This window comes from Ostrea edulis, chromosome 9 (genome assembly GCF_947568905.1).
Source record: "Ostrea edulis chromosome 9, xbOstEdul1.1, whole genome shotgun sequence".
In the NCBI taxonomy this organism is placed as follows: Eukaryota; Metazoa; Mollusca; class Bivalvia; order Ostreida; family Ostreidae; genus Ostrea; species Ostrea edulis.
In genome coordinates, this window is record NC_079172.1 from 20,421,899 (window position 1) to 20,448,916 (window position 27,018).

Genomic DNA, 27,018 nt, shown 5'->3' on the forward strand with positions numbered 1-27,018 from the left:
CTGTGAACGAGAGCAAGCCTTTGTGGGTATACTCTGTCACTAAAAGGTCGCGGTAAAGGCACCTGCTCAAACCTCTGGTAGTTACCTCTGGTGTGTCCAGGAGTCCGTGTTTGCCCAAACTCATAATTTTGTATTGATTATAGGAGTTATGAGATTGATCACTGTTCGTTATCTTCGCCTTTCATGTACCGTGTTACGTACAGGCCGCGATATAGATGTATCATGTAACACAGAGGTCGGGATATAGATGTACCGTGTCACATAGAGGTCGCGATATAGATGTACCGTGTCATACAAGGGTCGCGATACAGATGTACCGTGTCATACAAGGGTTGCGATATAGATGTACCGTGTCACACAAGGTTTGCGATATAGATTTACCGTGTCACACAAGGGTCGCGATATAGATGTACCGTGTCACATAGAGGTCGCGATATAGATGTACCGTGTCACATAGAGGTCGCGATATAGATGTACCGTGTCATACAAGGGTCGCGATACAGATGTACCGTGTCATACAAGGGTTGCGATACAGATGTACCGTGTCATACAAGGGTTGCGATATAGATGTACCGTGTCACACAAGGTTTGCGATATAGATTTACCGTGTCACACAAGGGTCGCGATATAGATGTACCGTGTCACATAGAGGTCGCGATATAGATGTACCATGTCTATGGCACGCCAAATTCACAAAAATGAGCTAAACATAGTTTCACAGTTGATAAACGATTCGTTAACTATAGTTTTCATCCGTAAAACTATATTTAACGGTTGTAAACTATAGTTTACAAATGCTAATCCAAGTTTATCTGTCTTTAAATAAACGTTAACAATAGATTTTGCTGATAAATACAGATTCACATTTGTAAACTATAATTATAGTTTACGTTTGTGAAACATAGATTATCTGTTAACTATGATTTACAGATGTGAAATATAGATTAACGTCGTTAACTATAGTTTACGGTCCGTAAACTATAGTTTACAGTCGATAAACCTAGTTTATCATCTGTGAAACTATGTTTAGCTCATTTTTGTGAATTTGGCGTGTCACATACAGGTCACGGTATATAGTATTCTTTCACCAAGGGAGTCGATGCCAATCGAAACATGCATTCGCATATACATGTAGTAAAATGAACATGAATAAAAGTAATGTAGATTCAAGTTTAATACATGTCAGACACGGGGACACAATCTTATCGTTTTGATGTCAAACTTCACGATGATCCAAACTAGAATTATATATGTGTGTGTGTGTGTGGGGGGGGGGGGGGGGGGGGGGGGGGGTGTTCAACGTCGAAAATTATGTTGTTCCCGTGTATCATACACCTCTCTTTTTCTTTGTCCTAATCCTTAGAGCTCGCTGTGCTCGGTATAAAGAATACAAAATCGAGAAGAGAGCAAACACGGACCCCGGGACACATTGGTGGAGGTGGGATCAGGTGCCTAGGAAGAACAAGCGTCCACTGTTGATCGGCCACACCCGCCGTGAGCCCCGCTATGTTGGTCAGGTATATGAAGTAATGAGTAGTCAAAATAAAAAAAGAATGACCTAAAAGTCGGTTTGAAACACATCAGACAACAGTCTTAACGGAAAGCTGTGTTTCATAAGATCCCAGGGGCGGATCCATGGATATTTGGAAGGGGGGGGGGGTCTACCATTAATTTTGGTTTTCAAAGGGGAGGGGGGTTTCCACCCTCAAAATGCATTATTTTCGCCTATATTCAGCAAAATTTTCTGACGAAAAGGGCCGGGAGGGGGTCCTGAGGTCGGATCGACCACTGCAAGCACAGAATTTGTGAAATGCTGACTTCAGACGAGCTATAAAAACCCCTGTAACAGCAACTTGTATGTAAGCATCCTGTCTCGATTTGAAAATTTATCACATGCAGAACATGATCTCATGTATCGAATCAGTTGGGATACATAAACACCATCTGCCGGTGAATGCATATGGGAACTGGATGATGGATTGATTGATTGTATAAATGTTTAACGTCCCTCGAGAATTTTTCACTCACAAAGATAGGAACGTACGTAACTTGACAATGGTGAAGCTGTTGTAAAGTCATCATGTTAACCATAGAGTAGAGTTGTTAGTTTGTCATATGAAACAGATGTGGAAAAATTTGTGGTGTCTTTTATTTTTAATTCTCTGGGGGGTATATCACATTGACATAAGAATAAAATGCCGTTTCCAGGTATCGAGTTACAAGTGGTGAATCAATGTTTGGATTCCAGACATGTACATTATGAATGCCCCCCCCCCCCCCCCCCGCCCAAAACAACAAAAAGGTTATCCCCAAAACAAATAAACAAAGCAGCAGCAACAAACACACAGAGACGCATACAAACTCGCTAAGATGAATAACACCGGAAATAATATGCCTATCAGTTTCAATTTTACTATTACAATCGCCGCGTCATCGTCATGAATGGAGATGCAGACGGGTTGTAAAATCATTCGACGCTTTCTCTCCAGCAAAAACATTATCCACAAATCCGTGAAGCAATGCATCGCCTTACAACGTTTCTTCTCCAACAATGGCGCCCAAAAAGCCGATTGGTGGGAGATTTACCACAGGCAAAAGAAAAGCATGGAGGGTAACATCAATGTCAATATCGAGCCTTCGATACTTTGTTTTGTTGGGGATTTACTTATGTTTCTCAAGTAAAGTCTAGAGGAGTCTGCATGTTTTAGCACGACTAAACCACGTGCAAACCTTGGTGTGTAAATCATTTTCAAAGTGTCTGTACACGTATTCTGCGTCTGGAATGAATGCTAGGTTATCGTTGTTTCATGCCTTTCAAATGCTGCACTTTATGACCTGATCAGCCTAGGTTTATAATGATTTATATATAAATGTTGTTTGTGTAAATCGACATCAACGTCCAACTAAGTAGGCCTAATGCTTAAATTAATACGTCAAAGCGTAATGAAATGTTATATCAAAGTCAATGATTTCCAGTCTTGAAATTTTTGTCATTTTTGTATTCCATTTTTAACTCACTTTAGTTCCAACTTATCATGTAGTGGTTATTTTATGAAACTATGTAGAACATAAAATTTTGCATTTAATATATTACCTACACATTGAAACATCTTATACTGATGGACTTTTAAAAAAAAAGAAGAAAATTTTGTGTTATGTATTCAATAAGCAAACATGTGTGGTATAATATCTATTGATTTAAAAAGAAAATCTTTATGATTGTTATTCCTTAAGAAACTAAAAATGAGGTGAAATGGAATTGAAGAGGGGTGTGTCAAAATTTAAAATACTGAGTATACCCACCATGAACGTTGATACTGATGTGTAGGAGACATCATTAAATGACAGGCACTCTAGTGGTCTTTGAGAAATCTTCTCCAACTCTTCCAACAGCTCCCTTCCAAGTTCTTGCAGATTCTGAGGCTGGTGACTGTACACATGTCTACCTAGCTCATCCCACATATGTCTACATAGATCGTCCCACACACGTCTACCTAGCTCGTCCCACACGTCTACCTAGCTCATCTCGCACATGTCTACCTAGCTCATCCCACACGTCTACCTCAGTACCTAGCTCGTCCCACACACATCTACCTAGCTCATCCCACACACGTCTACCTAGCTCATCCCACACGTCTACCTAGCTCATCCCACACGTGTCTACCTAGCTCATCCCACACATGTCTACCTAGCTCGTCCCACACGTCTACCTAGCTCGTCCCACACACGTCTACCTAGCTCATCCCACACACGTCTACCTAGCTCATCCCACACGTGTCTACCTAGCTCATCCCACACACGTCTACCTAGCTCATCCCACACGTCTACCTAGCTCGTCCCACACACGTCTACCTAGCTCATCCCACACACGTCTACCTAGCTCATCCCACACGTGTCTACCTAGCTCGTCCCACACATGTCTACCTAGCTCGTCCCACACATGTCTACCTAACCCGTCCCACAACTGTCTACCTAGCTCGTCCCACACGTCTACCTAGCTCATTTCGCACATGTCTACCTAGCCCGTCCCACAACTGTTTAAGTCTGGGGATAGAGCGGACGAGTGAAGAAAGTTGATGTTCATTTAAAAGAAATTTTGAATCAATCTTGATGTGGGAGCTTGCATAATGTCTTATTGAAAAATTAATCCATTGCCTTGTCTATGCAGCTGCATCAATGCTATTATTAATAAAGGCTGCAGAACTACATACCAAAAAGCAATTGAGGTTCCATTCAAAATGGCCAACTGTGAGGGAAATTGTGTTAATCACATCCCAGACCATGACCCTACCTTTGCCGCATCTGTTGCGTTTAAGAACAAACTGATGTCTACGTTCATGTACAGAGTGATAAACTCATGACAAGCTAAATGAACTTGCTACACTGCCCAATAGTTTCCTCATCCTATATTCGCAGCAGCCATAAACCTATCCTGCAATTGACATCATTCATTGATCCTGTCTGATGATACTATCGCAACAAGTGGCTTATCGTACAGGGATCAGCATAAAAATGCAGTGATTTTTCAAAAGGGTCCTGTGGCTTTTGAATTGGGGAAAATACTTAACATTTTGATCAAATTGGGAAAACCTAGACATCATGCTACATTGTAAATATATCATGTCAAAAAAGAAATCAAACACAAATTGATGTCATATTCTTCTTTTATTTTATGTATTTAACTTTCTTTTCTTTAATAAAAATGTGGCATTATAACTGAAATCAAATTATTAGCATGCATGAGTCTGTAATATGTTTGTAATGCATTTCAGAGAGCTTTAAGGAACCTGTACAGATTAATCCTGATGCGATATTTGCCAACAATGAGACACCTCTGGGTGAAATTGACATTTATGGATTTGATTATGACTACACCTTGGCATATTACAAACCAGAGCTGCACCACTTAATTTTTAAGCTGGGACAAGAGGCACTAGTTCAGAAACACAAGGTAATATATAGAACTATCCATAATATCCTAGTGTTTCAATTTACACGTTAGCACAGAAATGTTTATATTTTTATGCAGATTTTTAAGTTTTCGTGATTTATTTATGCTTTTACTCTTATCTGAGATAAAGCAAATTGGACACTTAATGAAGATGATCATAGTTAGATATGTAGTTTTCTGGAATTTAACCGGGCTATTGTTGCAGATATATTGAACAGAATATTAGTTATGCAAGAAAATAAAGTTTTGCTCCCACATTGACCTATTTCAAGCAGATTTATGGCTCCTCGGGCCTGGACTTCGAAAATTCTGATTCAATACTTTTTTTGGGAGTAGTGCCCCTTTAGAATTTTGAGCCCATCTGTTCTGTTCTTGCATATTTATATATACACAACGTGTGTCTAGGGTAGTTTATGCATGATTATAAAACATGGGTTGGTTCTTAAAAAGGAATAAACTGCTAATATCGCATGAATTGAACAAAAATTGACTTCATTCCTCTATAATCTCGTCAATCTAAATTATTTCTTTAAAACATCTGATTTGATTTTAATTACATATAATTTATAACAATACAATCTATTCTAACTTTGAGAGTGAAGTAAAGTAATATTGTCATAGGAACTCCATTAAATCAGTACTGTTATGTCATATCTGACAATCCTGTCACAGTGGCTCATCATAGTAGAACATCAATCTATACAATACAACCTATCATTGGGTCAAATGCTGTCTGATGTGTTTCATACCGATTGTTAGACCGTTCGTGGCACACTGATTTTGACTACGGATAACTCCGTTTACCTGATCAAGATATAGGGCTCATGGCAGGTGTGACCGGTTGACAGGAGATGCTTACTTCTCCTATGCACCTTATCCCACCTCTGGTGTGTCCAGGGGTCCGTGTTTGCCCAACTATCTATTTTGTATTGCTTATGGGATTTATGAGATTGATCACTGTTCGTTATCTTCACCTTTCATAAATGAACAAAGGTATGACTTATTTTAATGAATACCAAAATTGTGTATTTCAGATGTAATTGAACTATATGTTACCAAATATGACCATTTTTCAGTCTATGCGAAAGTTTTTTGGACCACACCAAATTTTCTCAGACCGAAAAACCTAATGTAAAAAAGTGAAACATGTGAAAATGCAAAACCAAGGGAATCTTATTTATTATACTAGTAATACTATACCAGGGATCCCTCCCGTATAATACTTTAGACAGTCCATGCGGTTTTAATCACATTCATTTACGTATTTGGATTTGTGTGCTATTTTTTACTTATAACAAACATTTAAATGACTCCGCATCAAAATAGTAAAGCTCAAAACCGGACACTGAGACATCGGACATTCCGGTCCGGTGTAAAAAATGATGCGTCGGACCTGAGGCACTGCACATCGGTCAGGTCCGACGGTCCGATGTCTTTCGCATAGACCGATTTTTACCCAAGGAAAACTGGGCCTCATGACCATAACTTAAAATAATTAAAACAGAAAATTAAGTCAAGTCATCAAATTTTCAAGTGGATCAAAGCCATGTGATATTGATATCTATAAGTCAGTTAAAATTCATGTTGCAATTAGATTTTGATATGATTAAAAAATAAAGTATTTAATCTTAACAAGCCAATGGAATATATATAGGATATCCCATGGTTTGTTGGAGATTCTTTTTATCACATATTACCTCCCCCCCCCCTTACCCCGGTTATTCATTTACATATTTATTAACTGTACCCGACAGAACTGATTGACATTGAGTACTGTCCTGATGATATTTTGTGTGTTTCAGTACCCGACAGAACTGATTGACATTGAATACTGTCCAGACTTTGCCGTGAGAGGATGTCATTATGATGTCAGAAAGGTGAGAACAAAACATGAATAAACATTCATAATGAAAAATGATTAATTTTCTTTGGCTTAATGAGCATACTGAATGTCTCACAGTCTGTATATACTGGGAAGTGAACTTAGCATTTGGAAGTTGTTTGCTGGTATGTTGAGTGCTTTCTCTTTCAGTCTGCTGGTATGTTGAGTGCTTTCTTTCAGTTTGCTGGTATGTTGAGTGCATTCTCTTTCAGTTTGTTGGTTTGTAGAGTGCTTTCTCTTTCAGTTTGTTGGTATGTTGAATGCTTTTTCTTTCAGTTTGCTGGTATGTTGAGTGCTTTTTCTTTCAGTTTGCTGGTATGTTGAATGCTTTCTCTTTCAGTCTGTTGATATGTTGAGTGCTTCTCTTTCAGTTTGCTGGTATGATGAGTGCTTTCTCTTTCAGTTTGTTGGTATGTTGAGTGCTTTCTCTTTCAGTCTGCTGTTAATGTATGTTGAGTGCTTTCTCTTTCAGTCTGCAGGTATGTTGAGTGCTTTCTCTTTCAGTCTGCTGGTATGTTGAGTGCTTTCTCTTTCAGTCTGTTGGTTTGTAGAGTGCTTTCTCTTTCAGTCTGCAGGTATGTTGAGTGCTTTCTCTTTCAGTCTGTTGATATGTTGAGTGCATTCTCTTTCAGTTTGCTGGTATGTTGAGTGCATTCTCTTTCAGTCTGCTGTTAATGTATGTTGAGTGCTTTCTCTTTCAGTCTGCAGGTATGTTGAGTGCTTTCTCTTTCAGTCTGCTGGTATGTTGAATGCTTTCTCTTTCAGTCTGTTGATATGTTGAGTGCTTTCTTTCAGTCTGCAGGTATGTTGAGTGCTTTCTCTTTCAGTTTGTTGGTATGTTGAGTGCATTCTCTTTCAGTCTGTTGATATGTTGAGTGCTTCTCTTTCAGTTTGTTGGTATGTTGAGTGCATTCTCTTTCAGTTTGTTGGTATGTTGAGTGCATTCTCTTTCAGTTTGTTGGTATGTTGAGTGCTTCTCTTTCAGTTTGTTGGTATGTTGAGTGCTTTCTCTTTCAGTTTGTTGGTATGTTGAGTGCATTCTCTTTCAGTCTGTTGATATGTTGAGTGCTTCTCTTTCAGTTTGTTGGTATGTTGAGTGCATTCTCTTTCAGTTTGTTGGTATGTTGAGTGCTTCTCTTTCAGTTTGCTGGTATGTTGAGTGCTTTCTCTTTCAGTCTGCTGGTATGTTGAGTGCTTCTCTTTCAGTCTGCTGGTATGTTGAGTGCTTTCTCTTTCAGTCTGTTGATATGTTGAGTGCTTTCTCTTTCAGTTTGCTGGTATGTTGAGTGCATTCTCTTTCAGTCTGCTGTTAATGTATGTTGAGTGCTTTCTCTTTCAGTTTGTTGGTATGTTGAGTGCTTCTCTTTCAGTTTGTTGGTATGTTGAGTGCTTTCTCTTTCAGTTTGTTGGTATGTTGAGTGCATTCTCTTTCAGTTTGTTGGTATGTTGAGTGCTTCTCTTTCAGTTTGTTGGTATGTTGAGTGCTTCTCTTTCAGTTTGTTGGTATGTTGAGTGCATTCTCTTTCAGTTTGTTGGTATGTTGAGTGCTTCTCTTTCAGTTTGTTGGTATGTTGAGTGCTTTCTCTTTCAGTTTGTTGGTATGTTGAGTGCTTTCTCTTTCAGTCTGTGAAGATGGTGTCGGTTTAAGTGATACATGTACATATATCTAATTAAGGTTGTTTACCAGAATTTTACCTATACAGTCTATGTACATGTACAAATGTACTTGGTGACTGAATTTCAGCTGTAGATCAAGATGATAACTGACCTGGCCATTTTGGTTGCCACAATAGAATTTGCTTTCTTATTCAGTAGCATGTTTATTGAATAAGTGATAAGATTTTACATCTGCTTTCAGTGTTTCTTTGTACCAGAGAACAGTTTTAACCATTTTTTCTGTTGTCTATTCAGTTTCAAAACAGTTTATTATGAAATGAAGATTTTTTTTTTCAGGGTTTGCTGTTAAAACTGGATTCCTTCCATAACATACAGTTGGGAACTGTCTACAGGTATGTAAATGTATATCAATGGCCTTCAATTTTGCAGTTAATGTTCTTACACCAGAAGTAGGGGGGGGGGGGGGGCATGCTTAACAATGGGGTCCTGAGCTTCATATTAAATAGTAGTAACAAATAGAGTATTGTAAAGCTTTCGGTACCAAGATCTCTCTTTTATAATACAAGGTTTCGTTTCTTTGATTTTACAAAGAACACAAGAATTTTGAATATATATTTCATTAAATTGAAGGGAGGGGGAGGGGGGGGGGGGTTATAAACCTATAGCCAGTATTTGATGCTTCATTCTGTTCAAGTTATGATACGTCAATTATTACCAAAACTTTCATAAGTAATATGCTTTTTAAAAAAATGAATAACAGACACCTGGAACCATATGATGATATAAGTATAATAGTATATGTAAGATTGTTTTCAAAAAAAGGGGGAGGCAAGGTGAAGTTGACTTCACAATTGTTTGAAAATTCTTGACAAGCAAAAACAAACAGACAAATATAATAAAACCCGAGGGGGGGGGGGGGGGGTCCTGAAATTCAATTCATTAGTAATGATAACAGAAAAAGTACATTGTCAGAAAAAGGGCACCTTCCTCTCTTTTGAAAAGATTAAATCACTCAAGTACATTAAAAAACAGATTTCAACAGAAAAATTACATTTGAGATACGGATTCAATATATAATTAACATGTCCTGTTCATGGACACCTCATGTACATATTTATGTTCCCCAAACAAAGTTTGGGAACATATTGTTTTTACTCTGTTTCTTATTATTATTATGTTCCCCAAACGAAGTTTGGGAACATATTGGTTTTACTCTGTTTCTTATTATGTTCCCCAAACAAAGTTTGGGAACATATTGGTTTTACTCTGTTTCTTCTTCTTCTTATTATTATTATTCTTTCTTTATTCTTGTCACACTTTTTTGTCCACGAGTGTTCTCAGAAACTACTCAAGGGATCAAGACGAAACCTTTTTAGGATGATAGAATACTCTTTGTAGATGTGCGGAACAAACGTCATTTTGTCTGAAAATGCATGCATGTGCATGCACGTGCATTGGATTTTTTGTTTACAAACTTTGGAATGCGTCTAACTTTTTTATTTTTCAATGAAATCGTTTGATATTTATATTGCAGGTATAACTTGAGACCCTTAACCGTTTCACATCGTCAAAATTTCAATTTTGCACGCGCATGCACGTGTGCTTCAATTTGATTGGATAATACAAAACCATTTATAACTTTCATCTAAATGAAGACAATTTGATGATATTTACAGGATAGGTAAAAATGATAAATATCTACAAATCTATGTTAAAAAAATTGAAAACGCGCATGCGCACACACGCGCATTGACATTTGAACGTTCAATTCTTTCAATGACCATAACGTTTTTGTTTTTTGTCAAAATCTTTTCAAACTTGTATTGTATATGTATCTTGATATTCTTAACAAAAATGTATAGTCATAATTACCATCCGGCACGTGCATGCACGTGTGCTAAATTGTGATTGGACGATTTTCAAATCGCCCTAACTTTCTTATAAATGATGGAAACAATATGAAATTTATACTGTAAGTATATCTATCAAATGTCTATTGAAAGACATCAACATTGATGCTGAGTCATACTCACGTGCCCGTGTATGCACGTGCATAGCTTTTCTTTCATTTTTCGGGTACTAAAATGGTCATAACTATTGAATTAAAAACTGAAATGAATTCAAATTTACCCTGAGGATATATGACATGAATGTCTGTGAAATGGTGTCAACAAATTTTCCATTATCAAAATCGCGTGCGCGTGAATGCGCGTGCATTGTAATTTTTGACGTCTAAATTTGAGTATTGGTCTATAACATTTTGAGATTGCAATGAATAGGTTTGAAAATTAGGTTGCAGGTATGTTTTGGGCCTGTCAATTTATTAATAGTCTCAAAATCACTTCCCTGCACGCGCATGCACGTGCGCTTAATTATGATTGGACGATTTTGAAATCCCAATAACTTTCTTAAGAGTGAAGCGATCGATACCAAATTCATATAGTAAGTATATTGTTCAAATGTCTATTGATTAGCATCAACAAAATTGTTGTGTGGTACTCACGCGCACGTGTATGCACGTGCATTGATTTCGGTCTTTGTAGTTTTGAGTTGCCGTAAATTTCTCGTTTTTCATTGAACAGTTGTGAAACTTCTCTTGTACTCATATAGTAAGACTTCTAATGTATCGAGATGGTGGAATCATGTATATGCACGTGCATGCACGTACGTGCACGTGCACAAAACTCTCAGATCTTTATAACTGATTTGTATTAGCATGAAATGGACTGAACGTTATAAGATAGTTATATATTCACATGTTTCACAGTTTGCAATGGTCAAAACCACTTGTACTGAAATAAATGACACCACTTGCTAAATGGGGGAATGTTTGGGGAACATGTGTAACGGTCCCCGTTACAATAAGTACTAGTTATTAAGGTCTTCCGTCTCCAACGGAAGACCTTCTAGTGATTCTACTGTTTATTATTAAGGTCTTCCGTTTCCAACGGAAGACCTTCTAGTGATTCTACTGTTTATTATTATTATTATTATTATTATTATTATTATTTTTTTTCCCCTTTCGTCTCCTAGACCGTTGGATGGATTTTCCTGAAACTTTCACAAGTTATAGGGAACGATGGTACCTCGAGGCATTTTTTTCATTTTTTCAAAATTCACTTCCGTTCGTCAGATACGTCCGATTTTCCGGTTTTTGAAAGAAACTTTGTCCGGGGGTAAACTTGAAAACCACTAAAGATAATCGAATGAAACTTTCAGGGATGATAGATCTATATTCTCTATGGTGCATGCACGTAATATTTTTTGTCGCCGTCACTTCCGGTCGTCACCGGAAGTGATTAAATAAATCATCAATTTCAAACTTTTTTCTTTTAAATTGAAACCTACTTTGGTTTACTATATCTCGCTCTAAATCTCAAAAAATGTTGACCCCACCGGAAGTTGAATCTCCAACTTCCGGTCATATCAAAGAAAGACTATTCATTCTGTCATTTTTCAGTGCCATAAATCTCGGTCATGAAACTAGTTAATGAGTTGAGTTTTACATATATTATAGTCACTATAAATGTTTAGAGTAACGTCAAATATTTTTGTAAAATTTACTTCCGGTCGGCAAATACGGCTTATGAGCTGTTTTCGTTGTCAAGCGTTTTTCTCAGAAACGGTAAAAGATAGAGTCACCAAATTTTCAGATTTAATAGATCTCACTTTGTAGGCGTGTAGTAGGGGGGTAAGAATGTCGGCCGTCACTTCCGGTCGTCACCGGAAGTGATTAATAAATCATAAATTTAAAACTTTTTTCTTTGAAAATGAAACCTATATCGGTTTATTAGGTCTCGTTCTAATTCTCAAAAACTATTGACCCCACCGGAAGTTGAATCTCCAACTTCCGGTTATATCAAAGAAAGCCTGTTCATTCTCTCATTTTTCAGTGCCATAAATCTCGGTCATAAAACAAGTTAATGATTTGAATTTTACATATGTTATAGACACTATAAATGTGTACAGTAAATTGAAATATTTTTGTAAAATTCACTTCCGGTCGTGAGATATGGGGTGGACATATTCAAACCTTGTTTTTTCAGTTTCTCAATAATGAATATAGATACACGTTTGAAACTTGTAGAGTTGATCAACTAACATTAGTCCATTGTACACATACATTCAATTTTTTTGTCCGTCACTTCCGGTCTATACCGGAAGTATTTGAAAAATGTCGATTATCCGATTTCTTCCAGTGATTTCTGAGAGATGGTGGATAGATTTTCTTGAAATTTTCAGGAATAATGTCTTATGAAAGGACCTTGCTATAACTATTTTTCTTTTTACAAAATTCACTTCCGGTCGGAAAATATGGCCGATTTTCTGTTTCTCAAAAGGAATTTTGTCCAGCATTTTTCTTGGAAAAGGTAAAATATACCTTCATCAATTATTCAGAAATTATAAATCTCCGTTTGCAGTCGTGCAGTAGAGGGTTGAACATGTCGACCGTCACTTCCTGTCGTCACCGGAAATGATTGAAAGAATCGCAAATTAAAAATTTTTTCTTTTAAATTGAAACCTATACTAGTTTATTAAGTCTCTTTGAAAGTGTCAAAAGAATATTGACTCCGTTGGTAGTCAAAACAACTACTTCCGGTTTCTTGATAAAATACCTTTTTACTTTTTATCTCTTTGTCCCCATAAATCTCGCTTATATTTGAAGTCTTTCATATGATTTTCACATGTCATAATAAAAGTATCAACTTCTAAAGTTTTGATAATTTTGTTTTTCAAAATTGACTTCCGGTAGGTAGTAACCTACTACTTTTTCTTTCTTTAGTCTACTTCTTTTTGTTGAGAACTCTTTGAGATAGAGACGTGAAATTTTCAGGGAATATAGACAGTAAAGAGTCGCTGTCATTTATGGGAAAACGCATAATAAAAGTACTTCCGGTCATCACCGGAAGTTACGAGAAATAAGTAAAAGGTTCGATAATACATTTCTCATTCATTGTTAAGGCTTATTTTCTGATATATTTAAATGGTTTTCGTAGGAACAGAAAGCTCTTTACCGGAAGTGGTCTAACGGAAGACCTACTCATTACTAGTAATGAGTTTCTAGTTAAGGTCTTCCGTCTCCTGCGGAAGACCTTACTATTATTGTTCGCGTTCTTCTTCTTCATTAAGGTCTTCCGTCTCCTGCGGAAGACCTTACTATTATTGTTCGCGTTCTTCTTCTTCATTATTATTATTATTATTTTCCTTGGTAGTACACGCGTTTTTCTCAGCCATTTCTCGATCGATTTTCACGAAATTTTCAGGAAAGATGTCTTTTGGTGACGAGACTTTGCTCGCAAAATTTCGTGCTTGACGTCACTTCCGGTCAGGAGTTATCTCTCTTTTAGTGACTTTTTGAAGGACCTTGTTGTCCACACATCTCCTCCGTTAGTTTTGAAGCTAGAGTCTTGAAATTTCTACACAAGATAGAGTAAACATTTTAGAAGATTTGTGGGGGATTCGATTTTACCGGAGGCGATTTGCCTAAACGCTCGCCTGGACCTGAAAAAATGGATGCCAAAATTGTTCGCCGATTTCGGCGATTTTTGACCTTTGATTTCCAATATCTTTTTTCTTGCAAATATTTTGTTAAGACATGTAGAACAAAAGTTGTGCACATTTACGAGATCTTTTCGAAAATATCAAGATTTAGGGGCTAGACCCTTCAATTAGGGATCTATAAGGGCTCAAATTCTAGATCAAATATCTCAAAAATCGTTAATATTTTGGTATAAGTCAAAGAACAAAAAATGTTCATCTCAACAATCCAAATCTATTCATATAAAAATTTAGGTCATATGTTACGTAATAAGGGATTTTAAGGGCCAAAACCATAAATTTTTTACCCCTTGTATCTCGAAAACGACAAATATTTTGAAAAGCAAAAAAGATCAAAAGTTGTTCAGAATGATGATCTGACCAATATACATATTTCGTTTTTACCCTATGTGGCCCCGTTAGGGAGCTACAGTTTGGCCCCTAAAAATTACTTCTAGAAATAACTCGAGAACGGTAGAGAATTTCTAAATACTTGTTGAACAAAAAATGTTTGAAATGTCATGACCTTTCTTACGATATCAAGCAAAAGGGGCTGACCCTTTAAATTAGGGGCCCAGAAGGGTCCAAAGGTTTATGAGAATATCTCAGAAACTATTAATATTTTGTAATAAGTCATTGAAGCGGAAATGTTCATCTAAACGAGCTTGTTCTTATCAAATCAAAAAGTAGGTCATATGTTACGTAATAAGGGATTTTAAGGGCCAAAATCATAAATAATTGACGCCTCATATCTTGAAAACGACAAATATTTTGAAAAGCATTATTGAACAAAAGTTGTTCAGAATGATAATCTAAACAATATGTACATTTCGTTTTTTCCCTATGTGGCCCCATTAGGGAGCTACAGTTTGGCCCCTAAATATTTCTTGTAGAGATAACTCGAGAACGGTAAAGAATTTCTAAATACTTGTTGAGCAAAAAATGTTTAAAATGACAAGGCCTTTCTTACGATATCAAGCAAAAGGGGCTGGCCCTTTAAATTAGGGGTTCAGAAGGGTCCAAATGTTTTTGAGAATATCTCAGAAACTATTAATATTTTATAATAAGTTGTAGAAGCGGAAATGTTCATCTCAACGAGCTTGATCTTATCAAATCAAAAAGTAGGTCATATGTTACGTAATTAGAGATTTTAAGGGCCAAAATCGTAAATATTTGACGCCTCATATCTTTAAAACGACATATTTTTTGAAAAGCATTATTGAACAAAAGTTGTTCAATGTGTCATAACCTATCGATCAATATCAAAAAATGGGTCTGTGGGCCTCATGGCTCGCCTGTAGAGTCGATTTTTGTCGATATCAGTCGATTTCAAAAACTTGTAACTGGTAAATATTTTGTAAGGACACATTGAACAAAAGTTGTTCAGTTTATCGAGATCTATCGATTGATATCAAGAAATAGGCCTATGGTCCTAATGGCTCGCCTGTAGAGTCGATTTTTTGTCGATATCGGTCGATCTCAATAACTTTTTACAGGTAAATATTTTGTAAAGACATATAGAACTAAAGTTGTTGAGTCTATAGAGGGCTAACAAATGACATCAAGAAATAGGCCCGCGGGCCTTATGGCTCGCCTGGAGAGTCGAATTTCAAACGAATTTCACCGCAACTTTGCTTCAGAAGCTTATGATAGGAAAAATTGATTATATCTAAAGTGTCTTAAAGTCGGAAACTAAATTGGACTCATTTGTCTTTTTTTTTTTTTTTTAACTCCGAGTGCATCAACAAATCGGACGGAAGACCTACTCGTTGCTCGCAACGAGATCGTGTCTAGTTATTATTATTATTATTTTCCTTGGTAGTACACGTGTTTTTCTCAGCCATTTCTCGATCGATTTTCACGAAATTTTCAGGAAAGATGTCTTTTGGTGACGAGACTTTGCTTGCAAAATTTCGTGCTTGACGTCACTTCCGGTCAGGAGTTATCTCTCTTTTAGTGACTTTTTGAAGGGCCTTGTTGTCCACACATCTCCTCCGTTAGTTTTGAAGCTAGAGTCTTGAAATTTCTACACAAGATAGAGTAAACATTTTCGAAGATTTGTGGGGGATTCGATTTTACCGGAGGCGATTTGCCTAAACGCTCGCCTGGACCTGAAAAAATGGATGCCAAAATTTTTCGCCGATTTCGGCCATTTTTGACCTTTGATCTCCAATATCTTTTTTCTTGCAAATATTTTGTTAAGACATGTAGAACAAAAGTTGTGCACATTAACGAGATCTTTTCGAAAATATCAAGATTTAGGGGCTAACCCCTTAAATTAGGGATCTAGAAGGGCTCAAAGTCTAGATCAAATATCTCAAAAATCGTTAATATTTTGGTATAAGTCAATGAACAAAAAATGTTCATCTCAACAATCCAAATCTATTCATATCAAAATTTAGATCATATGTTACGTAATAAGGGATTTTAAGGGCCAAAACCATAAATTTTTTACCCCTTGTATCTCGAAAACGACAACTATTTTGAAAAGCAATAAAGAACAAAAGTTGTTCAGAATGATGATCTGAACAATATGCATATTTCGTTTTTACCCTATGTGGCCCCGTTAGGGAGCTACAGTTTGGCCCCTAAAAATTACTTCTAGAAATAACTCGACAACGGTAAAGAATTTCTAAATACTTGTTGAACAAAAAATGTTTGAAATGTCATGACCTTTCTTACGATATCAAGCAAAAGGGGCTGACCCTTTAAATTAGGGGCCCAGAAGGGTCCAAAGGTTTATGAGAATATCTCAGAAACTATTAATATTTTGTAATAAGTCATTGAAGCGGAAATGTTCATCTAAACGAGCTTGTTCTTATCAAATCAAAATGTAGGTCATATGTTACGTAATAAGGGATTTTAAGGGCCAAAATCATAAATAATTGACGCCTCATATCTTGAAAACGACAAATATTTTGAAAAGCATTATTGAACAAAAGTTGTTCAGAATGATAATCTAAACAATATGTACATTTCGTTTTTTCCCTATGTGGCTCCGTTAGGGAGCTACAGTTTGGCCCCTAAATATTTCTTGTAGAGATAACTCGAGAACGGTAAAGAATTTCTAAATACTTGTTGAGCAAAAAATGTTTAAAATGACAAGGCCTTTCTTACGATATCAAGCAAAACGGGCTGACCCTTTAAATTAGGGGTTCAGAAGGGTCCAAATGTTTTTGAGAATATCTCAGAAACTATTAATATTTTATAATAAGTTGTAGAAGCGGAAATGTTCATCTCAACGAGCTTGATCTTATCAAATCAAAAAGTAGGTCATATGTTACGTAATTACAGATTTTAAGGGCCAAAATCGTAAATATTTGACGCCTCATATCTTTAAAACGACATATTTTTTGAAAAGCATTATTGAACAAAAGTTGTTCAATGTGTCATAACCTATCGATCAATATCAAAAAATGGGTCTGTGGGCCTCATGGCTCGCCTGTAGAGTCGATTTTTGTCGATATCAGTCGATTTCAAAAACTTGTAACTGGTAAATATTTTGTAAGGACATATTGAACAAAAGTTGTTCAGTTTATCGAGATCTATCGATTGATATCAAGAAATAGGCCTATGGTCCTAATGGCTCGCCTGTAGAGTCGATTTTTTGTCAATATCGGTCGATCTCAATAACTTTTTACAGGTAAATATTTTGTAAAGACATATAGAACTAAAGTTGTTGAGTCTATAGAGGGCTAACAAATGACATCAAGAAATAGGCGCGCGGGCCTTATGGCTCGCCTGGAGAGTCGAATTTCAAACGAATTTCACCGCAACTTTGCTTCAGAAGCTTATGATATGAAAAATTGATTATATCTAAAGTGTCTTAAAGTCGGAAACTAAATTGGGACTCATTTGTCTTTTTTTTTTTTTTTAACTCCAAGTGCATCAACAAATTGGACGGAAGACCTACTTGTTGCTCGCAACGAGATCGTGTCTAGTTATTATTATTATTATTATTTTTTTTTTTTTTTCCCCTTTCGTCTCCGAGACCGTTGGATGGATTTTCCTGAAACTTTCACAGGTTATAGGGAACGATGGTACCTCGAGGCTTTTTTTTCATTTTTTCAAAATTCACTTCCGTTCGTCAGATACGTCCGATTTTCCGGTTTTTGAAAGAAACTTTGTCCGGGGGTAAACTTGAAAACCACTAAAGATAATCGAATGAAACTTTCAGGGATGATAGATCTATTGTCTCTATGGTGCATGCACGTAATATTTTTTGTCGCCGTCACTTCCGGTCGTCACCGGAAGTGATCAAATAAATCATCAATTTCAAACTTTTTTCTTTCAAATTGAAACCTACTTTGGTTTACTATATCTCGTTCTAATTCTCAAAAAATGTTGACCCCACCGGAAGTGGAATCTCCAACTTCCGGTTATATCAAAGAAAGACTATTCATTCTGTCATTTTTCAGTGCCATAAATCTCGGTCATGAAACTAGTTAATGAGTTGAGTTTTACATATATTATAGTCACTATAAATGTCTAGAGTAACGTCAAATATTTTTGTAAAATTCACTTCCGGTCGGCAAATACGGCTTATGAGCTGTTTTCGTTGTCAATCGTTTTTCTCAGAAACAGTAAAAGATAGAGTCACCAAAATTTCAGAGTTAATAGATCTCACTTTGTAGGGGTGCAGTAGGGGGGTAAGAATGTCGGCCGTCACTTCCGGTCGTCACCGGAAGTGATTAATAATTCATAAATTTAAAACTTTTTTCTTTCAAATTGAAACCTATATCGGTTTATTAGGTCTCGTTCTAATTCTCAAAAACTATTGACCCCACCGGAAGTTGAATCTCCAACTTCCGGTTATATGAAAGAAAAACTATTCATTCTCTCATTTTTCAGTACCATAAATCTCGGTCATAAAACAAGTTAATGATTTAAATTTTACATATGTTATAGACATTATAAATGTCTAGTGTAAATTGAAATATTTTTGTAAAATTCACTTCCGGTCGTGAGATATGGGGTGGACATATTCAAACCTTGTTTTTTCAGTTTCTCAATAATGAATATAGATAGACGCTTAAAACTTGTAGAGTTGATCAACTAACATTAGTCCATTGTACACATACATTCAATTTTTTCGTCCGTCACTTCCGGTCTATACCGGAAGTATTTGAAAAATGTCGATTTTCCGATTTCTTCGAGTGATTTCTCAGAGATGGTGGATAGATTTTCTTGAAATTTTCAGGAATAATGTCTTATGAAATGACCTTGCTATAATTATTTTTGTTTTTACAACATTCACTTCCGGTCGGAAAATATGGCCGATTTTCTGTTTCTCAAAAGGAATTTTGCCCAGTATTTTTCTTGGAAAAGGTAAAATATAGGTTCATCAAATATTCAGGGATGATCATTCTCCGTTTGTAAGCGTGCAGAAGGGGGTTGAACATGTCAACCGTCACTTCCTGTCGTCACCGGAAGTGATGGAAAGAATGGCAAATTTCAAACTTTTTCCTTTAAATTGAAACTTATACTATAGTTTATCAACTCTCTTTCAAAGTGTCAAAAGAATATTGACTCTGTCGGTAGTCAAAACGACTACTTCCGGTTTGTGGTTTAAAATATCTTTTTACTTTTCGTCTCTTTGTTCCCATAAATCTCACTTATATTTGAAGTCTTTCATATGATTTTCACATGTCTTAATAAAAGTATCAACTTCTAAAGTTTTGATAATTTTGTTTTTCAAAATTGACTTCCGGTCGGTAGTAACCTACTACTTTTTCTTTCTCTAGTCTACTTCTTTTTGTTGAGAACTCTTTCAGATAGAGACGTGAAATTTTCAGGGAATATCGACAGTAAAGAGTCGCTGTCATTTATAGGAAAACGCATCTGAATAGTACTTCCGGTCGTCACCGGAAGTTACGAGAAAGGAATAAAAAATTCGACAATACATTTCTCATTCATTGTTAAGGCACATTTTCTGATACATTTAAATGATTTTCGTAGGAATAGAAAGCTCTTTACCGGAAGTGGTCTAACGGAAGACCTACTCATTACTAGTAATGAGTTTCTAGTTATTATTATTATTCTTTTTCTCCGGTACTTTTTTGTCCGGTAGTGTTCTCAGAAACTACAAAAGGGATCGATATGAAACTTTCCAGGATGATAGTATAGCGTTTGTAAATGTGCATAGTGATAGTCATTTTGTCTGCACGTGCATGCACGCACGCGCACGTGCACTGCAATTTTGGTACAAAAAATGGAAAATCAGAATATTAAAGGGATCGACATGAAACCTAAATATGATGGTAGTATATCATTTGTAGATATCAAAAATGATATTTATTTTGTCTGCACGCGCACGCATGCGCGTGCACGTGCATTACAAAATTTGTACTCTAACTTTGGAATCAGTCTAACTTTTTTGTTGTTCATTGAAATGGCTTGATATTCATATCATAGGTAGATATTGAGACCCTTAACTGATTTGCATGGTCAAAATTACCAATTTGCACGCGCATGCACGTGCGCTTCATTTTGATTGGATAGTACTAAAACGTCTGTAACTATCTTATTTATGAAGCGAATGAGATGATATTCACAGCATACGTAGACAATATTTGTATCTATATTTTGGTGTAACAAAAAATGCCAACGCACACGCGCATGCGCGTTCAACGTTTTTCAAATTTTCAATATTTAAAGAACGATAACGTTTTTGTTTTTCATCAAATTCTATTGATATTAGGGGTTTAGATGTGTCTTGGTACTCCTTACAAATTGCTGTGGTTAGAATTACTGCTCAGCACCTGCATGCACGTGTGCTGAATTCTGATTGGACGATTTTGAAATCGCTATAACTTCCTTATATGTGGTGGAAAGGTTATGAAATTCATACTGTGGGTATATGATACAAATGCCTGTTGAACGACATAAACAAAAATTCGGAATCGTACACGCGTGGGCGTGTATGCACGTGCAACGCTTTCTTTCATTTCTTGGTACTCAAATTACCATATTGAACGTACTACATGTAATTAAAGGCAAAAATAAAATGATTTTTTCCTATAGATTCACAAGGACATCACTTTTTAATTGGGGGAGGTTTGGGGAACATCTGTAACGGTCCCCGTTACAATTAGAACTAGTTTTGTTTGCAATGTGAAAGGATTGCAAGTTAATAATTACATGATGTGGTTGCACATGTAATTTCTGGTATATTCATTGTGTTTTTTGGTCATTGAAAATATTGATAAAAAGTAATAATGAAGAATTGCTGACATGCTAAAGACAGCCTTAACCTGATCTAAAGATACTGATGACTGTGAAAAATAACATCCTGGACACATAAATATAATAAATGACTAAGACTCTTGTACAGTTATATCATTTGGCAGTAATTACACTTAATTTCCACAAAAATTCCTTATCTGGCATTTAATTACAATCAAAAGTAGTAAGCTCTCTATATATTCCTTATAATGATGTAATCATTTGAAGACCCCAATGTGTTGTGCATCGCCTTTATTCAGGGGGAAATAACTCGTGCTGCACTGTGAACAATGTATCCCATTCTGAGGGAGTTTTCTCTGTAATAAGGGTAGATACGCAGCTCCTTATTTTCCTCTGACAAGCGTCATAATTCATCAAATACACCTTTATAATTCTGTCCAAAGGTACCATACTCTATGAATATTAAGTGTCTATTCTATTCCTACAATAGAGACATTATATATTTTACATTAAAGTTTCTGCTGAATTGAGATGAACAGAGGAAATATGTACCACAAAAAGAAGGAATTATGTTTGTTTACAGTATATTAAACATATAGAAACATAATCTGAATCTACACATTTGTTCTTTGCAGAGGTACAAAGGCACTGAGTGATGAGGCGGTGAAAACGCTGTACGAAGGAACACATGTCTCTTTGGTGGACATGAACACGTTCTATGGAACAGTTAAGTGATTATGATAGAACCCAACTTAAGCAAATAATGAATATTTAATTATGGACCACAATTAGCTCACCTAGATGTTTTGTTGTGATTGTAATGGTATATGATCAAAGTGAAAAATTGAATGTTACATGTTTCAGGTACATTATACAATTATTGACAGTTTTTAGGTCAATATGATGCTTTAGCTACCTGAGAAGTATGATATTAATGAACCCTTGAGGGTAAAGTGAATATTGTTCGGGGGGGGGGGGGGGGGGGGGGGGGGGGGGGGGGGGTAGAGGTAGATAAAGCTTTAACATATACGAAGAAAATGCCAATAATTGTTTGATATGGTTGAATAATTCAAAACATTGAAACCGACTACTATCAGGGTTTTTTTTAAAAAGGTCTTGATTTCAAGGGCCAGAGCGTTTCCAATTGTGAAAAATAGCGTCATTTCCTTGAAATTGGGGAAAATATTTCATACAAAGAAATAAGGAAAAACTCAATCCAGAATGCTTTAAAAAGTATAATTGGGCTCCTTCTGACTTTCAATTTGGTCAAGGCTTACCTCATTTAAATAAGCAGAGGTCAAAAAATTACGTTTACTTAGGAATTTTGAAACAAAAATTGTAATCTGTGGGCCTGTGAAGAAGATATATGAACGATTTGGCTACCCTGCTTGATTTGTTTTCATTGTTTGGGCATTTTCAAGCAAAAATTGGGGGAAATACCTGCTTTTTAGCATTGGTAATGGGGTCTTATTTCAGCCCACTACAGACCCTAAAAAAATCCCTGACTAGTGTTTACTTAACAATATCTTGTCAGCCATCTTTGTTTACAGTTAGAGTGCGAGACCTAGTTGAAAGTGATTTGAGACATGAGTTTTCATTTGATAGTCAAAAAATGATAACTGTTTCAATTAGGGAATTCCCAATTTATTTGTATCTGATGTTAGAAAAATCATGTTATATTTACGTCCAAGGCAAGTGGAGGATAATAGCGAGCAAATGACATGATAAGCAAACTCCTATGATTACCCATTTGAGTCATGTGATTAGCTGTTCATCTGTTGAAAAAAGACGAGTATTACCCATAATGCTTCTGGAAAAATACCACCATTACTGCAGTATACTTCACGGACCCTGTAGATAGATCAAAGTAATGATTCGGAAAGTAACACAAACATTTTTAGATTGCAAACAAACTTTCTCATACCTTCGCATGTTTTGTTGTTGATAATTGTTTGGTTTGAAAGAAGAAGAAAAAAAACATCGCAGTTGATATGATGTCACAATGCACTGTTTACATTGACAGTGTTGTATTTGCCTCTTTAAATGATTAAGCGGATTAAATGCCTAAAGGTATGTTGAAAGATGGTATGGGTCTTTGCTCGTCTCAACAGTCAAACTGTAAAACATGTTATATCATTGTATTGATTCTGAGTAGTTGGATCTCCGTCAACAAAAGGCTTGGAATTATTCAATCATTTGTGATTAGAGTTGCAGTACATTGGTCATTAATTTCTGTTTTTTTTTCCTTTTTGAAGGGCCCAATGTACCAGCTGGTTGACCTCTTTGCACCTCCAGAGATGACACTTTTGTGCAATATAACTGATGTAAGAGACCAAGGTTTATTCAGCTTTATTAACAAAGTTGTAATAACTTTAATATTTACCAACAAATATAATTAATGTTTTATGAATTCATTGTCAGCAGTAAGATTAAATTTATTCAGATGTACAAATACATGTTATATATATGTTAATCAAAGTAGGTCAGGATATGATCAAATAAGAATTAACCTCTAAAATCACAGCTGCTATAAATGCTACTGGGGATTTATTTTTACCACAGTGTAACAGTTAGTTAATTATGGCTTCAGAAAAACACCCTATGTAAGCATTTTCACGGGCGTTTTATGGTCCGTTTGCAGTGCTCTTGTTTAAGATTAACAATGAATTATACCTAAAATTATAATACATGTATTCACTAAGTTTTTTTTTTACAACTTCCGTAATGAAAAATTTATTTTCTGTTTAGTTCTTCATGGAGAATGGCATTCCTTACGATCCAGAGTATGTGTTCCATGATGTGCGGGTAGGTATTTTTATTTCTATGTGTTCCATGATGTGCGGGTAGGTATTTTTACTTCTATGTGTTCCATGATGTGCGGGTAGGTATTTTTATTTCTATGTGTTCCATGATGTGTGGGTAGGTATTTTTATTTCTATGTGTTCCATGATGTGTGGGTAGGTATTTTTATTTCTGTATGAAGTAGTGTCCACCAGAGTATGTGTTCCATGATGTGCAGGTAGGTATTTTTTATTTTGATATGAAGTGTCCATTAGCTGTCAAATCAGATGGTATATATATTATTTGTCGTCTCCATCATCATTCATTGTGTGTAATAAAGTTTTGAACTTCTACTCTGCTTAATAATATTTACCAAACTTGGTATGCAGCATCTAAATTAGAGACAAGGGAACAAACATTATGGATTTCAAGGTCAAATGACGTAAGCATCATTCTGCAATTCAAATATAATGACATTGTCATAAAATATTTACTTTGAAAATTGTAGAAAGTACATTATCAGTAAATTGTAATAGCTTTGATACAGAACATACCTATCGATTAAAGGAGAAGTTAATGAAGTAAGGGCCATTCTGAGGACTCTGTCTACTTGTTATTGTTATGTCACAAACAAAAATCACTACAATTTGAATTTGGATGGACATGCAGATTGACAACAATTTTAAAAATTACTTATCACAAAGCTTGTGTGGTGAATTCAATCCATGTTTTGAATGGTGACTGATGTCAAAGGTTAGTGTGAGGGAAAGAATCTTCTGAAGATGGATACTTACTTAACCATTACGACTCACAACCTACTGGATGGTTAATTTCCTTCTGTCTCTTCAGCAGCAAGTTTTAGACACCAAACTTTACATATTATATATAGTGTTTCCAAAGTATAGAGAGAAATGAAACACCCACAAATGGAATCTTTTTGTTTAGTAATTTGGTAGATACCAAACTTTACTTATTATATATAGTGTTTCCAAAGTATAGAGAGAAATGAAACACCCACAAATGTAGTCGTTTTGTTTAGTAATTTGGTAGATACCAAACTTTACTTATTATATGTAGTGTTTCCAAAGTATAGAGAGAAATGAAACACCCACAAATGGAATCTTTTTGTTTAGTAATCTGGTTTAATGATTTCTTGAAACATCACCTTTTGACATTAATGTACAATTAGAAATAGATGTATGTAAATATACTTAAAGCTGTATAAACTATATTATTAATTAATACTTCTGATTTCAGTCGGCAGTGCAAGGTGTCCACAATTCTGGTCAACTGCATAGTCAGATTATGAGTGATATAGGTGAGAATTGGCCTATTTATCTAGCACTTCGTAATGACCGTCAGTACAATTTCTATCTCAATAGGACCAGTGTATATAACGTACTATATTTATCAAGATTTATATGTGCATTGATCACAACTGCAGATTATTCAGAAGGAAATGGCTGTTATTACAATTTGTTTAAAAGATATAAAAGTTAAAAATATTGGAAGTGTAAATATAAAAAAAAATTATTCTTAGAATTTTGATTTAATACTGTTAACAACCACACTTTATATATGATGTAATCACATGCTGCTTGAAACACTCTAGTTTAACAGGTATACAATCTGCAGAATGTCATATAGTCATGTATACCAGACCATACTGAAAAACATGATGCTTTCAACAAAATAAAAGTAAATGCAAGGTGAAGATAACGAACAGTGATCAATCTCATAACTCCTACAAGCAATACAAAATAGATAGTTGGGCAAACACGGACCCCTGGACACACCAGAGGTGGGATCAGGTGCCTAGGAGGAGTAAGCATCCCCTGTTGACCGGTCACACCTTCCGTGAGCCCCATATCCTGATCAGGTAAACGGAGTTATCCCCAGTCAAAATCAGTGTGCCAAGAACGGCTTAACAATCGGTATGAAACACGTCACACAGCATTTGACCCAATGCGAGGTTGTATTGACGAATTTCATTTTCAGAAAGGTATCTTGATAAGGAATCTGGTATTAGTCTTCTACTGGAAACGCTGGCTAAACAGAGGAAACAACTCTTTCTGATCACCAACAGTGGCTTCCCTTTTGTGTAAGTTTAAAACAAAGTAAAAGGTTTACAGCACAAGTGAATATCTTCTCTAACTTCCAACACACTACAAAACATGAAATTAACTCTTTTGTAATAGTGTAAGGTAAACTGGTTTCTTTTAAATCTCGCATTGCTCTCGTCTCAGGATGATTTAAGATTTTGATACTTTGATATACGTGAATTATTCTGAAATTTTAAGGCTTCGATCAATGTCACAGTTGTTGAAGCTGCAGGACAGTAGCTCTCTTGGGAAAATAATTCTAGAACCAGTCTAACTGGTAAAATAAAACTAACTTGTTTTTTTTTTTTTTTTTTTTAAATCTTTACAGGGATGCTGGAATGAAATTTATGGTGGGAGATAACTGGAGAGATCTGTTTGATGTTATCATAACCAAAGCTAGAAAACCAAAATTTTTCAATGAATCAAAAAGGTAATTACAATCTACTTCAGATTTATTGAAATTCAGAGGACTGACCTGAATTGTTCGTGATATCCAAAGTTTTATATAACCAATGTTGAACTGAATGAAAAACATTATCGGGGATTTATTTTTACTTCAGTATAACAGATAGTTCATTATGATTGACTTCATTATAACAGAGAGTTCAATATATTAAAGTGACTTCAATTTAACAGGTACCTCAATATAAGTGACTTCTGTATAACAGATAGTTCAATATAAGTGACTTCAATATAACAGATAGTTCAATATAAGTGACTTCAATATAACAGATAGTTCAATATAAGCGACTTCAATATAACCCATTAGTTTAATATAAGTGACTTCAATTTAACAGATAATTCAATACAAGTGACTTCAGTATAACAGATAGTTCAATATAAGTGACTTCAATATAACAGATAGTTCAATATAAAAGATAGTTCAATATAAGCAACTTCAATGTAACAGAGAGTTCAATATAATCGACTTCAATATAGCTGATAGTTCAATATAAGCGACT

General features: G+C 35.7%; 1 protein-coding gene across 1 annotated transcript in view; it reads left to right on the plus strand.

Moving 5' to 3' along the window:
• Positions 1–2,406: 2,406 nt before the first annotated feature.
• Positions 2,407–27,018, plus strand: part of LOC125657691 (5'-nucleotidase domain-containing protein 3-like) — a 30,684-nt gene continuing 6,072 nt past the window's right edge. The window contains exons 1-10 of the mRNA XM_056148800.1: positions 2,407–2,611; positions 4,773–4,951; positions 6,754–6,828; positions 8,787–8,842; positions 21,809–21,899; positions 23,429–23,497; positions 23,922–23,978; positions 25,212–25,272; positions 25,953–26,055; positions 26,385–26,486. Coding sequence (XP_056004775.1) covers positions 2,443–2,611; positions 4,773–4,951; positions 6,754–6,828; positions 8,787–8,842; positions 21,809–21,899; positions 23,429–23,497; positions 23,922–23,978; positions 25,212–25,272; positions 25,953–26,055; positions 26,385–26,486 — 962 coding nt within the window. The 5' untranslated portion in view covers positions 2,407–2,442. The remainder of the gene's footprint in view (positions 2,612–4,772; positions 4,952–6,753; positions 6,829–8,786; positions 8,843–21,808; positions 21,900–23,428; positions 23,498–23,921; positions 23,979–25,211; positions 25,273–25,952; positions 26,056–26,384; positions 26,487–27,018) is intronic.